General features: G+C 39.5%; 1 protein-coding gene across 1 annotated transcript; it reads left to right on the forward strand.

The window, feature by feature from the left end:
• Positions 1 to 505: 505 nt before the first annotated feature.
• On the forward strand, positions 506 to 15399 carry skp1 (S-phase kinase-associated protein 1). Its single transcript, XM_034177965.1, has 6 exons — positions 506 to 619; positions 3253 to 3352; positions 4692 to 4765; positions 6043 to 6186; positions 10885 to 11025; positions 14996 to 15399. Exons 2-6 carry the CDS (start codon positions 3256 to 3258, stop codon positions 15029 to 15031), a joined length of 492 nt encoding a protein of 163 aa, XP_034033856.1. The 5' UTR covers positions 506 to 619; positions 3253 to 3255; the 3' UTR covers positions 15032 to 15399.
• Positions 15400 to 16356: the final 957 nt, after the last annotated feature.

Consider the following 16356-nt stretch of genomic DNA (forward strand, 5'->3'; position numbering starts at 1 on the left):
TTTCTTAAAAATTAAGCAATATTGCTCAAGTAATTTTGCTCTTAGTAATGCATTTTATTTAAATTGTTTTACTGTTTAAACAAGGGAGCAGCCGAAGGGACTTACTTACTTAATCCTACAATATTTGTTGTAGTTAGTATTTTATTAATTTTCATATATAATCTATTTTAGTGTATACCTAATTATATAGTACAATTTATTTAAGCGTTTTTTGTTTTTGTTTGTTTGTTTGTTTTTTACATTTCTTTTTTAGAATATAGAACAAACTGCATTTTTGGTGGTGTTTTTCTGCTTTTGCATTCTGGTGGTATTAATATATACTGGTTTGCATATTGTTTGTGATATTATTTTTTAATCACTTCACATGTTAATTGCCACATGTACCACAGTGGAATTAAGTGTCTTGCACGTTGTGTGATAACCTCAGCATGTATGTTTATATGTATTTCATTGCTAAATAAATTCAAGTCATTGTTTTGTGTGTTTAAATCGATTCCTTTTCAGAATAGGCAGCAGGTGCAGCGCCCTCTGTCTGTCGATAAAGCTCCTGCAGCAGCGTCGCCAGGTTGATTTCAGTTGACCGTGCGTTTGTTAGGATCTACATCTCACAGAATTTAAGGTAAAACAATCACGGCGCATAGCTTTCAGAAGCAGAATGTCGTTTTTGTGCTTTGTCCTCTGTGGTACTGGAGTTAAAATCAGCGCATTGTGTTTACGTGTTAATTTGAATGCGGTTGCTTACAGGCCTCGGTGACATCGCAGGATTCTAGCGTTAGCAGCCGTGCTACGTGCTAGCATGATTAATTATGTAAAACGGTGATTGATTCAGTTGTAAACGGCCTCACTGTAGTTTTTGTGAGGAACATCCGACCCGTTTGGCAGTCTTTGTGGAAGCAGAAGACTGTACCCTAATAATAAACCGGCCTTTTTGTATTTAAATGGGACTAGCTGTATGCTAACGGATTAACACGTTCTAATGTTGCAGCAGTTTTAATGTTTCCTGTCTTTTGTATATATGGACCTGGTGTATGGACACCGTAACCAAGCAGGTTATTCACTACCCCCGTTGTTGTTGTTGTTTAACTAACGAGCTGTAGTGTGGGCAAAATTGGCTGTCGACAGCACCTGGTCAGTGTTACTTATCTGAATCCATAGAAAAGTTGCGTTATATGACGTATGAAATGAGTAACAGTCTGAAAAATGAACAAGCTCACTTAAAGCAGCTTTTCTCCAAAAAGAATTAAACAGAGGATATGTTTCTGCAGTAGGGCTGCAACTACCGATTATTATTATTATTATTATTATTATTATTAAAAACAATTGATTAGTCTTTGTCCATAAAATTGAGCAAAATGTTGATGATGAGCAAAATGTTTTCCAGAGACCAAGACCATGCCTTCAAATGTACAGTCACTTGCCCAGTTCCGGATCATTGCCAGTTCTGGATCACTGCTGTAGTTTTTGCGCCGCCGTTTCTTATAATCAGCATGAATAAGCTTACTTGGTACCAATGGAAAGATTGATGTTTTGTCTACAAACGACCACAAGCTCGACCGGATCCAGCCGTCCTTGTGATCAGCAGAGGAATCAAAACATCCCCATGTCTGCGGTGTGCGGGCTTTTTCTGACTCACTCATTCCTGCAAGTTTTAAAGTAACGATCTCTAAAACGTTGCAAAGGTGAGTTAGCCATTCGGTGTTTTTGTTTCTAGAGTGGGAAAATATTTACTTACTTGGGTAGAAAATGTCAGTGTGTTATGTCTTGCTGTTTAGTTGCTGCACGCATTTATCTCCAACGCGAAAATTAGCCAGTTGCGGATCACTGAAGCAGCAGCCTCGTGTCAGTACTCGTGAGTCGTGGACTTTGGGGATCATCTCAGAATCACGAATGGGCATGAATGTGCGGGCTTTTACTTTTTAATTCGGGAGAAATCTCACCTCTACACTTTTTGCTTGTAAAAACGTATAACGGCGCCTTTCGAAACTAAGTAAATTCTCATTTAATAAGTATAATTTCTATCATTTTGTGTTCAAAACATTCTTGAGCACAGTGTGTGTCATTCTGCATTAGAAGGGCTCCAGCCAGATGCCAGGAATGTCCCCAGAGTGTCGTGATCCGGATCTGGGCAAAGTGATCCATTTCTGGCAAATGTTTGCACCACATATAATGTGGCTTCACACTTTAAGTAGAAGCGCTACTCCACCCAGACTTTTTCAGCTAAATAACTTCCAAATACCCAATACACAATTAAAGGACATTCGGTTGCATTATGGATCCGTATAGCGGGACTTTAAAAAAAAGGTGATCCGGAACTGGGCAACCGTCTGTATTGCTTTGTTCACAACCCTGAGATGTTTCAGTTTGCTGCCAGATGGGAGTGTAAAAAAAAAAAAAAAAAAAAAAAAAACCTTGGAAAGTATTCACATTTAAGAAGCTAAGTCATAGAGTTTGGATTCAGAAAAAAGTCCCAAAACAATCTATTATCAAAATGGTTGTTGATTCATTTCATAATTGATCAATTTTTGCACTTCTACTCCACAATATAACTATGAAAATGTGTTGGGTAGGATTTGGTCCAATCAGAAGTTGATTTACTTTTGAGTGAGTGGCAGTTGCATTTGTATTGCAAGATGAAACTAGCTGCAATGATTAATTGATTTGAATATTAAATTAATCAACATCTGTTTTAATAACTGGCTATACAATATAAAAATTCTTTGATTTCAGCTTATTAACTAAATATTTTCTATTTTACTGGCTGTTGTTACTTACATCTCACTGTAAACTCTGGGCTGTGGACAAAGCAAGACAGTTGAGGGCATCATCTTGGTAGGCTCCAGCCCCCGTGACAGCTTAATTGGATTTAGCGGATGAATATGAGTAAGTGAGTGATCTTGGTTTCTGGATAAGATTGATCAAAATTTTCCACAACTTATTTATTTATTTATTTTTGCATAACAAGAAAAAATTAATTAATTAATTAATCAAATATAAAAATATTCGCTAGTTGCAGATTTGGACAAAACTGGTGATGTACAATATTGGATTTCTCCCATATTTTTTATTGCGCCAATATTTTCAAACTCATTTTAGCTGATGCTACCATTATATAAAAATTGGCAATTTTCATTAATTTAACTGAATTCCCTCCTTTTCCAATATAACAAGTGCATAATTGGTTGACATAAACAGACCGGGCTTCATTGGGTATTTGGCTTTGTTTTAGTATTGACTGTCTTTTGTTTCTTACAGATAATGCCCACAATAAAATTACAGAGCTCCGATGGAGAAATTTTTGAAGTGGATGTTGAGATAGCCAAACAGTCTGTCACCATTAAGACCATGTTAGAAGGTAACCTTGCAAATGGATACAGAGTTTGCAATAGATGGAAAAGTGATATTATCAGTTATCAAGTTGTTCACCAATGAATATGGCTTTATACACCCTGAGGCCGAAGGGTGTATGGTTTTCTTCAGGGTGTAAAAAGCCATATTCATTGGTAAAACAATTTGATAATGATTTTATCATATACCTATAAATGATAAATGCATGCAGAACACAATGCGCGTGCTCTCCCTTCACTCACTGCCTCCAGGGTATGCGGGACTTGCAAAGAATCCAAGTCATGGCCACGGAGCTCTGTGGCTGCGATTACCGAGACCATGCAGCGGGCGCTGCGCATCAAAACAGCAAGTGTAGTCTCTGGACCTGTTGCTGCATGCAGCTCGGCACAGCAGACGGGGCGGTGTGAGTGGCCCGCTGCAGCGCTTACTGAGCCCGCAGACTCACTAAGCGAATCGGAGGCAGTAAGAGCAATCGCGGTGATGCCAACCGGTGTCACGTACAATTCTTTCCGCCTTGCTTAGGAAACAGCACTTGGAACTTGAGGTGGATGGATGATGAAAGAAGCAAAACACCTTCGCAATTTACGTCGATATTTTGATGAATTTTTGATGATTTCTTCATTTACAGCAGCTTCATTAAACAAATGTACTTGAATGATTATCAGGACGACAGTGAGCTTACAGGCTAACCTCCGCTAACACTAGAAGACATTTGCCAGTTATGGCTTCTGAAACAAGGGAGGAAAAAAAAGAAACAGCGCCATTCAGCTGAAGCATTAGTGGACGTACGTGACACCGGTGGGAAATACACACGTGGAACAAGAGGTGCAGCTCTTAACAGACAGAATATTATGTCCACTAATGCTTCAGCTGAACGTTGCTGTTTCTTTTTTTTCCTACCTTGTTTCATAAGCCATAACTGGCAACTGTCTTCTAGTGTTAGCGGAGGTTAGCCTGTAAGCTCGCCGTCGTCCTGATAATCATTCAAGTACATTTGCTTAATGAAGCTGCTGTAAATGAAGAAATCATCAAAAATTCATCAAAATATCGACATAAATTGCGAAGGTGTTTTGCTTCTTTCATCATCCATTCACCTCAAATTCCAAGCACTGTTTTCTAAGTGAGGTGGAAACAATTGTACGTGACACCTGATTGGCTAATTACTCGGGTGGTATGAAAAATATTACCCGTCCGCGAAAAGGGTGTATTGCTATTTATTCTTTAGTGTTTTATCCAATCATATTGGCGTATCATTTATAGGTATATGATCATGTAAGATATAACCTTGTACTCATATGAATTAAGCAGTTGAGACAGCTGTAAGGTATCTGTCGATTCTTTGTCAGATTTGGGAATGGATGATGAAGGAGATGATGACCCAGTTCCCCTCCCAAATGTGAATGCTGCCATTCTCAAAAAGGTACACAACATGCAAGAACACCAAGCCATGAATGTTGAACCTGAAATGAAAATGCATACCTGAAATTACTGGGAAACTTATGTGTACCATACTGTCAAGATGCATTAAATAATTGGAGTGTAAAAAGAAACATCGTTATGAGTTGGTGCTACACCAGTGAGGCACAACCACACACTTCCAAAACACACTGTTCAAAAATCCAGCAAAACGAAAAACTTTAGTTTTAAAATGAATACCAGTTTTGGTATTTGTGGCAAATATATATTTTTAGCACAAATTTCAAGTTACCATTTTGACTCCTGTCTACTGGCCTCCTCTCTCCTGTGGCATTGTCACAATGAATATTATGCAAAGTTGCTTGGTTCTCTTGTCTCTCCCTTTAGTGGGGTGACACCATTGAATTTTTTTAGATTTATTAAAAATCTTTGGGGTTAAAATGGCTTCTAGGCACATGGAATAGCTTGGAAGTTTGTTTTTGTACATAGTATAAGTTGGCCATCATACAAGACACGAGTTGAAGGGTGTACTACAAAGTGAGATGAGTGGGTTAGTGAGGTACATTAAGCCTAAAGTCACGGTTTTCAGAGAATGCAGCTGTCTTTTTAACTGGCTAGATCACAGTCCAGCCAAAAATCACATCAGCGTTTCATGTGGACAGGTCTTCATGCATCCAGACGGCTTACAGCGGAATGGATTTTTTGTGTGTGTGTGTGTGTGTGTGTGTGTGTGTGTGTGTGTGTGTGTGTGTGTGTGTGTGTGTGTGTGTGTGTGTGTTACAAGACTTAGCAGTGTCAGTTAGCCCAATCAAATTATGTCTTGGGAGAGGAGTCGTCCCCCATGCGCGTGCACACACGCAACCTGGTCGGCGCTTGCGTGCGGGTAGTACCAAAAAAAAAAGACTGTGTATCTCCTCAGTGCAATGAAAAAAACGTCAGAAATTAGTCCAGCTTTTCTTTCTTTCTTCCTGCTAACAGTCTCCAGACAGCACAGTGGATTTGTTGTGTGGGGCGCACATGTGCACGAGGCCATGCGTGCGTGCAAAGTGCAGTGGTACCAAAATTTGCACTCTAAATGGAACCAAGCTGCACTCTAAATGCAGTGCAACACAAATGGGATGAATTAATCGTCATGTGACATACAAAGCACCAATCAAATGACAAGGATCCACTCAGCCGTTATCTAACAGGGCCTAATTAACTGAGGACCCCATGCTGTATTACAGCTTGCAGTGAATCTAGTAACATGTTAGGTTGGTTAAACTTGTGTGCTTTCTTTAGGTGATCCAGTGGTGTACTCATCACAAAGATGACCCTCCTCCTCCTGAGGATGATGAGAATAAAGAGAAGAGGACGGATGACATTCCTGTTTGGGACCAGGAGTTCCTTAAAGTGGACCAAGGCACCTTGTTTGAGTTAATTCTGGTGAGAACATTTTATACATTGCATTCATACTCTGGAAACTGTAACTTGTTAGTGGGACAAAAATTCAAGAAGTTCTGAAGCCTAGAGCAAATGCTAATCTGTTTAAAAATAAAAAAATTAGTGTTTTTCCCTGGCTCAAAATGAGGCTGAGGTGGTTGCCTAACTAAGGGCTGGGGGGGGGGGGGGGTTGTTGTTGTTGTTGTTATGGCACATGTGCACATACATATTTACAGTCTTAGCTTTGTAGGCTACCTAAGAAGAAAACAACTGAGAAATGGTCACAAAGTGTTATATTTCAACATTTAAAGAAGAAGGCATTAGTATGACACAAGTATCAAAGGTTTCAGCAAATAGCTCTGCTTCAACAAATTAGCCTGAATTGAAACATAGTTTAATACCAAATCTCCACCCACCCCCACCCTGGCCTGCTTTCACTTTTAATACCAGTGAAAATATTGCATCGTTGCTAGTTGTCCCTTTGTTGCAGCTATATGTGCTAGAGCAGTGATGCAAAGTACTGCTTGCTTTATGACACAGTTTGGCTTAATGAATGCAAGCTACAAACATTCCATAGATGCTGGTTGTTTGAAGAATATAAAGTCGGTATTCATGTCAGGAGATGTGTATTGACTGTTGATTACCAGCATGTGTAACGGTACACTGCGAATATGTTAAATCCAGGTCCTTTTATATTCCTTGGCCTGGTTTAATAAAGCAGTCTAATATTTTAGTCTGTTAAACTTACTTAGCTGAATGTTAATCGCCCAACAGCTGTCTGATCTCCGTTTCACATCGATGGCTAAATGTGTAGATTAGCCGTCTTGTGTTAGTCGATTATTTTCATGGGCATAGCGGCGTGGGAGCGCCATTGACAAGAAACGCCTCCAGTGTGCAAGAGTTTTGTTTACTTCCAGGTGGGTTGTTATCATGATTTGTTTCATTAACTGGCTTTATTAACATTTACAGACACATACAAACTGCAGAACGATGTGCTTAGCTCTTAGCCTAGCAGTTCTTCTACACTTCCGTCAAGCCTTTTTGTGCACACAGCACTGCTCAGTGTAATGGTGACGCCTGGTGGCTAATGTGAGAACTGTCACAAACACGATAGTCATCTGCTACAACCATGGTCAAAACGGAGGAAGCTCTCGTTTTGGAATACGAGCTACATATGGGTGCTCTTGAATGTTCCATCAAGTGGTGGTACATGATAGCTGCCATTTTTGAGGTAAGATGCTGAAGTTTTGTCAACAAAAATAAGATTAGCCTTCTCTGTATCGGGCTAAAAACTTTAGTCGGGTAATGCGAAACAACTAACGTCAAAAAATTAGTCAACTTAGTGAGTTTATTCAACTGAACAGTGTCGGACAACATTATGAAACCGGTACAGGGACAGTGTTAAATGGAAGTCTATGATGCTCTGTCAGATACATATGTACTGTTTCTTAGAGACAAACTTGCCTGGTGAACTGACGAATTTATTTTAGTGCAGCAGATAACTGAAACAATCCTTCACATAGCGATACAAGCATCAGATTTGGCATGAAGGTTCTTCATAAATCAGTGTTTGAGAAAAAAGTGCTGGGCACGTGAAAATCAATTATGACGGCCAGGTAGGGGTCAATGAAGAATGACACGGGTCAAAATTTAAAAATGCTCCAATCATATTGAAAGCTATACCAAATTATGTGTCTGATCACAAAGATTCCAAAAAGGTATAGTTTGGACTATCTATGACTGAATGTTTTGGAGTTATGGGGTAAAAACAGCAAGAATGGTAAGAAAGGTCAGTTTGCACAGGAGTCAAAAGTTAAAGTTGCTCCAATTTTGGTAGAAAGTGGTGCAAAATATTGGTTGAACTAATAGGATTAATAAATGGAATAGTTTTGACTGTGTTGAATGCTTGGTTTGCAGAGTAAATGTCAAACAATGTTTACTACATTCTATGGCATATGACGTATGTTACCCTGTAACATGACAACTAAGCATGACACATGGTGCAAACTATTCCTTTTTAAACCCCTATTAACTCAACCAATAATTTGCATCACATTTTACAAAAATTGGAGCAACTTTAATTTTTGACCCCTGTACAAACTGAAACTGACCTTTGTCACCATTTTTGCTGTTTTTACCTCGTAACTCCATAACATTCAATCATAGATAGCCCAAACTATACCTTTTCGGAATATGTATGATCAGACAAATAATGTGTTGTACTTTTCAATATGATTGGAGCATTTTTAAATTTTGACCCCTGTGTAATTCTTCATTGACCCCTACCTGGCCACCATATTGGATTTTCAAGTGGCCAGCACTTCTTTTCTCAAACACTGATTTATGAAGAACATTCATGCCAAATCTGATGCTTGTATGACCAAGTGAACAATTCTGGCCAAAAGTTATACTTATCTGCTCCACTATTTCTGTAAAATATTTTGTTCCCAATGTTCCAACTCTTTGTGCTGTGCTGATAAATTCTATCTCCATCAGCTGACATTTGCCTAAGTATACAAGTTGTAGGTTTTCATTATTATTATTTTGGGAGGACCTGTGGCTTGTACTCTGGTGCAACTTATACTGGAAAAGAAAATATTGCACATTCATTATTAATAACCATGTGTATATAGGCTTTCTTTGGAATCAACACACAAACTAAAGAAACCATTAATAAATGTACATTATGACAATGCAAAAGACAAATGGGCTGACTGTAATTGCTGTAGTCTTTCCACCACTGTGGGGCAGCAGTCCATCTGGTGTTTTCTGTTGTCCAAATCACATCCAGTATGTTGTCCCTTATATGTTTATTTGCTATCTTGATTATTTATTTATTTATTTTTTTCAGTATAAAATTGTAGGGTCTGAACTTTGTCCCTCAGTTGGGGATGACAGTTTAATTTCTGGAACATGACAAATACAAATATCCAAAGACCCACTTGCTCCAGAACAGTGTGTTGATGAACCTTAATTATGGGAAGAAGGTGACCGATGGCATTATCCTTAACTGCAGCAGTGAAGCTATCTGGCGCCAGCAGAGGGAGACAAAACAACCCAAAGAGCCACCCAGGAATAAACCCAAAAGTAGAAGTGATGGGCAGTCACCACTAGCCGGTCTTGTACAGGAACATGTCATTCTGGTGCAGATGGAGTTCACAGCATAGTCAAAACAAAAGACAGTGGGAAGATTACTGAACCTGCGGATACCAGAGAAATGTGTCAGGGATTGAGAAACTGCACAGTATGTGGGCAACACAACTCGGGCAAAAAGGGATGAGGAGTTGCAGGACAAACCACCAAAAGCACAATCATATTCTTGTGCATAGATGTTACAGCACCCATGGAGATAAATGGCAACAGAGGACGATGATGTCTCGTGGTAGTGGTTGACTCGTACTTGGCTGGGTTACTGTAAAGCCACAGGAAGGACAACAGCAACCAGTGACGTCCCGTCTCGAAGAAGTCTGTGGTGATGTGGGGTAAATTCCAAAGGTCTTTCGTCTGTTTCCACTTAAGGCAGAAGGTTGACCTTGATGATTTTTATCAAGTTCTTAAAGCATTTGCTTGTATGCAGTCAGTTTGAGTTTTGGTAAGTGTAATTGATTTAGTGTTTATCAGCGTTAAACCTTGACTATAAAATAGTTGCACTCATGAAAATCCTTAACCCTCTGGGGCCAACGCCATTGTATACGACAGCTAAGACCAAGCTTTACTAAATTATAAATAACTTTAATGCTATGAGATAGAAACTTGCTTTTTTTTTTTTTTTTTTTTTTTGCTGAAAAGTTAACTCCGCAGACTTTCGAGCCAGCCATCGGCCATCTTTGTACTCCTCATAGAAGCTGTGTGATGACGTGCACAATGTGAGTGTCCAATCGGAATTGGTTCACTGTCACATGGTTTTCAAAAATCCAATCGTAGGGCAGATTTACCTTACGTGAAAAGCCAAAGATCGTTTTCAGGTGTGATATGTTACTAGTTGGCCCATTTGAATAGCCCCCTGGGTGCTCCAATGAGTACATACTGTTGTGCTCCAAATGCACCCTGCGCCATTATGCACAGCAATCAGTGAAAGCAGGTGGAGAGCCTCTGATGACAATCACATGTGCTTAAACAGAGTGTGCAACTATCAGGATTGCTCCACTAGTTTGCATGTGAATTTTACTGGATAACTCTGTTGCTTTTACCATTAAGACAAAAAACCCGCATAGACCATTTTGTATATATTGTTCAAAATGTGCATTTGTGTTTATTGTTTGAACCTTTTTGTTGTACAGTGTTTCACACAAGACCTCAAATCACCTTTATAAAGTGTCAAAACAGTTGTTTATTATAGTTGTGTGTTTTGAATAAATGTGTGTGGAAATTTATTTTTCGCTTTATTTTTCCTTGCATATTTTTTGATTGTAAACCTTTACTACACTTACGAAATGCAACAAAAGCATATATATATTCTGAAAGCACAGGTTGTCCTGAAAAAGAGACATAAAACTTGATTGTGGGATGCAGGGAGAGCTGTTAACAGCAATAATAAAACATTTATGCCAGGCGAGTGAACTGTCCAAAAAAATGTCCTCAGACCCCAGAGGGTTAAACACACCAACATGGCTCAGCATTGTTTGCAAAGTCCCGTGGCGTGTGTCAGTCCATTATCAGTAATAATTTACTTCTTTCTCTTTTCCTCTCTTCCCTGGTTAGGCTGCAAATTATTTGGACATCAAAGGCCTTTTAGATGTCACCTGCAAGACGGTGGCCAACATGATCAAAGGCAAAACCCCAGAGGAGATCAGGAAGACTTTCAACATCAAAAATGATTTCACAGAGGAGGAAGAAGCCCAGGTACTCTTTATATGCACCTGTTTAGGGAATGTAGTTAAATTGTGGAGGATATAAAACCTGCTTCCATTTTGCAACACTTGAATTTCACTGTTTGAGTGAATCCACTTCAGGGTTTTTTTTTTTTAATTTTTTTTTTTAGAATTGTGTTGAATTGATAACAGATTTTCTTGTGTCATTATAATTTTGTTCCTTACTGTTCAAATCAAAGATGAGCAATATTACACCAACCCCCACTGCCTCTATCCCCAACCCACCACCTACAATCACCGCAGACCAAGTGAGAGGGGCACTGAAAAGACTAAAATCCAAGGCGGCTGGCCCTGATGGCATCTTTGCAAGACTTGCTAAAGACGTGTAGAGGCATTAGCTGAGCCGCTTCATCACCTGTTCAATAGGAGTCTGCAGGAAGGCAACGTCCCTACACTGTGGAAACCTTCATGCCTGATACCAGTTCCGAAGAAAGCACACCCCAGAGAACCCAATGATTACAGACCGGTTGCCCTCACCTCACACCTAATGAAAACATTCGAACATATGCTGCTGCGTAACCTTCTCAAACCCCAGGTACATCACGCACTGGATCCTCTGCAATTTACCTACCAAGAGAACGTGGGAGTGGAGGATGCTATCCTGTATCTTCTTCACAGGGTACATGCTCACTTGGACAAGGGTAGCTGTGCTGTGAGAATCATGTTTTTTGATTTCTCCAGTGCTTTCAACACTATCCAACCATTGCTGCTGAGAGAGAAACTGGTGCGGATGGGAGTGGAGCCTGGCCTGGTAACCTGGATCACAGATTACCTCACCGAGCGGCCCCAGTTTATAAGACTGGGAGACCTTACATCTGAGATGGTGGTCAGCACCACAGGAGCGCCACAAGGAACGGTGCTGTTCACTCTGTACACGACTGACTTCAGCTACAATTCTGTGACATGCCACATGCAGAAGTTCTCGAACGACACTGCAATTGTGGGGTGTATCAAGGATGGTCAGGAAGAGGAGTACAGGGGACTGGTGGAGGACTTTGTGGGATGGTGCCGAACCAATCAGCTCCACCTGAACACCACCAAAACCAAGGAAATGGTGGTTGACTTCAGGAGATCCGCCCCGCCTTCGGTGCCTGTCTCTATTGAGGGAGAGAATGTGGAGACAGTCTGCACTTACAAGTACTTAGGGGTGCACCTCGACAATAAACTGGACTGGTCTACAAACTCAAATGCACTCTACAAGAAGGGTCAAGAAGGCTGAGGTCCTTCAATGTCTGCAACCGACTCCTGCTGATGTTCTACCAGTCTGTCATGGCCAGCCTGTTCTTCTATGCTGTGGCGTGCTGGGGTGGTAGCATTAGGAAGAGAGACGCTGGACATCTGGACAGACTGGTGAGGAAGGCAGGTTTGGTGGTGGGCATGGAGCTTGAGACTCTCACTTCAACAGCTGAGAAGAGAACCCTGAACAGACTGGACTCTATAATGGACAATCAGAAACACCCCCTTCACACCATCTTCACTTCACACCAGCTGAGTCTGTTTAGCCACAGACTCCGTGCCCTCTCCTGCAGGACAGACAGCCTACGAAGGTCCTTTGTCCCATGGGCCATTCAACTGTTTAACAACACACAGAAGGACACTAAGAAGGACATCATCATTGGGGACTGGACTGCCTAAGACCCCATGTCCTCCAGTTATTCAAGGATGCTAAGTTTTCACTACAAGACACTAGAACAGTTTTTACCCCACTATTTTTCACCACCAGGGATGGTTGCACTGCACTATCTTGGATAACCACTGCACTGTGGAACTCTCATGAACACTGGACATACTTCTTCCTTGCTTATCACAAAGACTGCGAGATGCCTGAGCTGGCCAAGTCCCGGGATACCTCTAGGCGTATGTGTGTACTGTGCAGTACACTTTTTACTGGACTGTGAAGTTGTGACGATTGAGAAATCTTCACTCCTATCATTGCTTAGTACACTTAACACTGCTTTTTGATCACTTTAACTTTTTTGCTGAATGTCTTCATGCACCTTACCAGGATTTTTGTTCTTTTTTTTTAATACTATTTATGTCTTAGTTCCTCTAACTTCTACATCACAATACTACATCATAGACTTATCTGTCAACACTTCTTGGTCATGTTAATCTCTTGTCTACCTCAACTCACAGGATATGTTTTTGCACAATTGCTTTTTTTTCCCCCCCTCCCCTTGACTTTGACCTGTGTTAATGCTTGTTGTGTGTATGTGTGTCTTGAAATGTCCATGTGGGCATTATGTGTACTGTGTAAGCTACTTGACACCTTAATTTCCCCCTGGGGATCAATAAAGTTACTCTACTCTATTTGAAATTCACCTCCTCCAGAAATGATGTAGGATTTTGACCAACTTGGATTAAAGTGCAGTGACCATTTCTACAGCGCCAAATTGCAACAAAGTTGTGAGACACAATGTCATGACAAAAATCACAAAATTATCAACTCTGTGAAAAAAGCTTGCAAACAGATCATTGTGAAATTTTCTCAGGAATTCAATTTTGCAATGCAAAATACAAAATCTCTAACCAGTTAAGTGCTACAACCCTTAAATTACACATTTATATGAAGCTTCAATAATTCTGTATGTGAAAATAACAAATAGCACTCAATAAATGACATTTAACATGCTTTCATCATTTGCAGATGAAGTAATCATAGTCTAACAGAGTTCACATTCAGCACACAGGTCAGTCAGGGCTTGCTGATACAAGAGCTGCATTTTATGTGAGCTGGATGCCCTTGCTGCATCTACTTTATTTTCATATAAACCAGCATTTGTAGTTTTCAGCTTACTGTACCCCTTCTTCACCATACCACTTGACCACCACATAGTTAATAATTTTGTGATTCTGCTCTGGAGTCATCTGAGAGTAAGTGCCAGCAGGCCGGCCACGACCCCGAGAGCCTTTATCTATCTTAAGCATGATAAATTCACATTTCAGTCACCTAAAATAAAGGAAAAAAATACTTAAAAAGTTTAGGTGGTTGAAGAATTCATAACTGTAGATGCTTAATTAGGTCTCTTATCTCTAAATAGTAACAACAGGACACATATCCCATCTTAGCTGTAAGTAATATTTAGTAATATAGCTAGTTCTGCCTGTAAAACTACAAGAATCTGTTGCAACAAAAAGAAATCCCATTTGTTTCTGGTCAAAGATATGCTCATATTAATGGTACCTCCATGTAAAATATATAGGTATAACCAGTTAAGGTTGTAAGAGTCTAGCTTCAAAATTGAAGGGGTCACTTTTTTTTTTTTTGCAACATGTTGGACATTTGTGAACGTTTTGCTGGATATCTGCTGAATGTGGGAAAGATGACACGCAGTGAGTTGTCCAAACTAACAAGGTTATATTTCACTTGGTTTGCCAAAATGTGTCAGTGGGGAGACAAACATTTTGTTACAGTATCGTTAGATGTGTTTTTCTGAGTAGTAAATCGGAAATTCTGACTTGCCAAATGCAGCGTGAATGTTGAACTTTACATATGCTTTTCAGTAAATCTCATGGAGTAAATGCTGTATATTTGCCACAGAATTGCTCTTACCCCCATACATATACCATTTCAGTAGTAAAATTAGCTGTAATTCTGTGATATACCACAGAAATAAGTGCTTTTATAATAACTACTTTTCAACACAAAGTAAAAGTTTGCACTTTTGTGTAAAATTGAAAAGTACACCTTTAGTGGACGTTATTGTTCATCTTTGTTGTTTGTGACTAGAGCCCGACAACACTGCAGAAGAGATCATTTCCATATAATCAAAATGTCATGTTTTTCTTTCCATACACAAAATTTGACTGAAGTTTGGTTATTAAGTTTGTCTCTCACCTGTGCGCTGTCTCTGCTTTGGCAAAAAAGAAAAAAACCAAAAAAAAACAGGAGTGCTCAAAAATGTTTGCTAACAGAGGTGTTTGTCCTTTTTGTTGTGCAGGTACGCAAAGAGAACCAGTGGTGTGAAGAGAAGTGAAGGGGAACATCCTGCCAACACTACCACACTGAAAGGATTAGTGTCCATGCTAACCGCTTGCACTGGCGTTTGTTCAACGTGTTCATACTTGTTAATATTTACTCTTAGTTTATTGACACCCCTTTGCCCCCATGTTGTGTCCTATTAGCATGAAAATTTAAACCGCATTTTAACAAAGGCACGTTTTACAGTTTGTACACAATCATGTTGTGTATTCAAAGTTGAAATACACCTGGTTTAGAGGGTTATAGGTGAGTCAGTCATGATTTCCTTCCATTAGTCATAGCCCCTCCTTTTTTTTTTTTTTTCAAACTGGACTTTTCTTGGTCTTCTTTTAGTAAATAAGAGTTGCTATAATAGGATCTAAAGGGTGAGTATTTGTGTCCTCTGTGCGGAATGCTGTACAAGAGGACAAGTGAAGTTTGAAATGGAAAGTGTTTTTTTTTGTTTTGTTTTGTTTTTTGTATAGCCTCCATTGAGTTCCCACTGTTTGTTCAGTGTGTTGTCACACCTTTGGATAACTCATTCCTTACTGACATTTTGCTGAGCCGGAAAGTTCCCTCAGCTGAGTCTTGATGCTGGTTTTTGGATGATCATATGTATACTGAAGGAGTAAATAAAATAAGAAAATGTTGTTTTCTGGTTGGAATTTTACTCTGCGCTGCATAAAATGGTGTTATGGGTTTAGCATTTAAAGCTTGTCAAGTTTGACAAATAATTCAGAACCATTTAATACACGCAGCAAAGCAAGGCTTAAGTGGAATAATGACATTTGCTGTAGAATGCTGACCATTAAGATGACTATAATTCTTAAGTTTTTGTTAGAGTGTAGTATTTGTTGGTTTTTCTCAATAAGAAAGTATGAAACCTTTCTGAGCCATTCACCTCTTCTACAATTTGAATACAACTTATTTAAAAAACAAACAACAAAAAAGACTCAAGTGGGTCTCAGTGTTGGTTTTGAGATGGAGTATAACTTCTACCTTGAGTTGTTCATTTTCCAACATTTGGCTCTGATTAGTGATGTAGAAAATTACTACGGGGGGTAACATTGTTGGGTATTTATTTATTACATATAAATCAGGTATCAAATGCTGTTATTTTGTTTCTGCTTCCAAAAAGTTGATACTGTGCTTCTGTTTCTGAATTTTAAGTGACCTTCACTTCTGGATATGAATCCAAACTCTATAAAGCAGAATGCTACCCCTCTCCAAACTAAATTTTTCCTGAAGGTTCAGTTAATGCTACAGCTTCTTCTTGAAGGTATTTTACATTAGTGACATCTACAACCCCTGGCAATAATTATGGAATCACCGGCCTCTGAG

The sequence above is a fragment of the Thalassophryne amazonica genome, chromosome 9 (assembly GCF_902500255.1).
Source record: "Thalassophryne amazonica chromosome 9, fThaAma1.1, whole genome shotgun sequence".
NCBI classification, from domain to species: Eukaryota; Metazoa; Chordata; class Actinopteri; order Batrachoidiformes; family Batrachoididae; genus Thalassophryne; species Thalassophryne amazonica.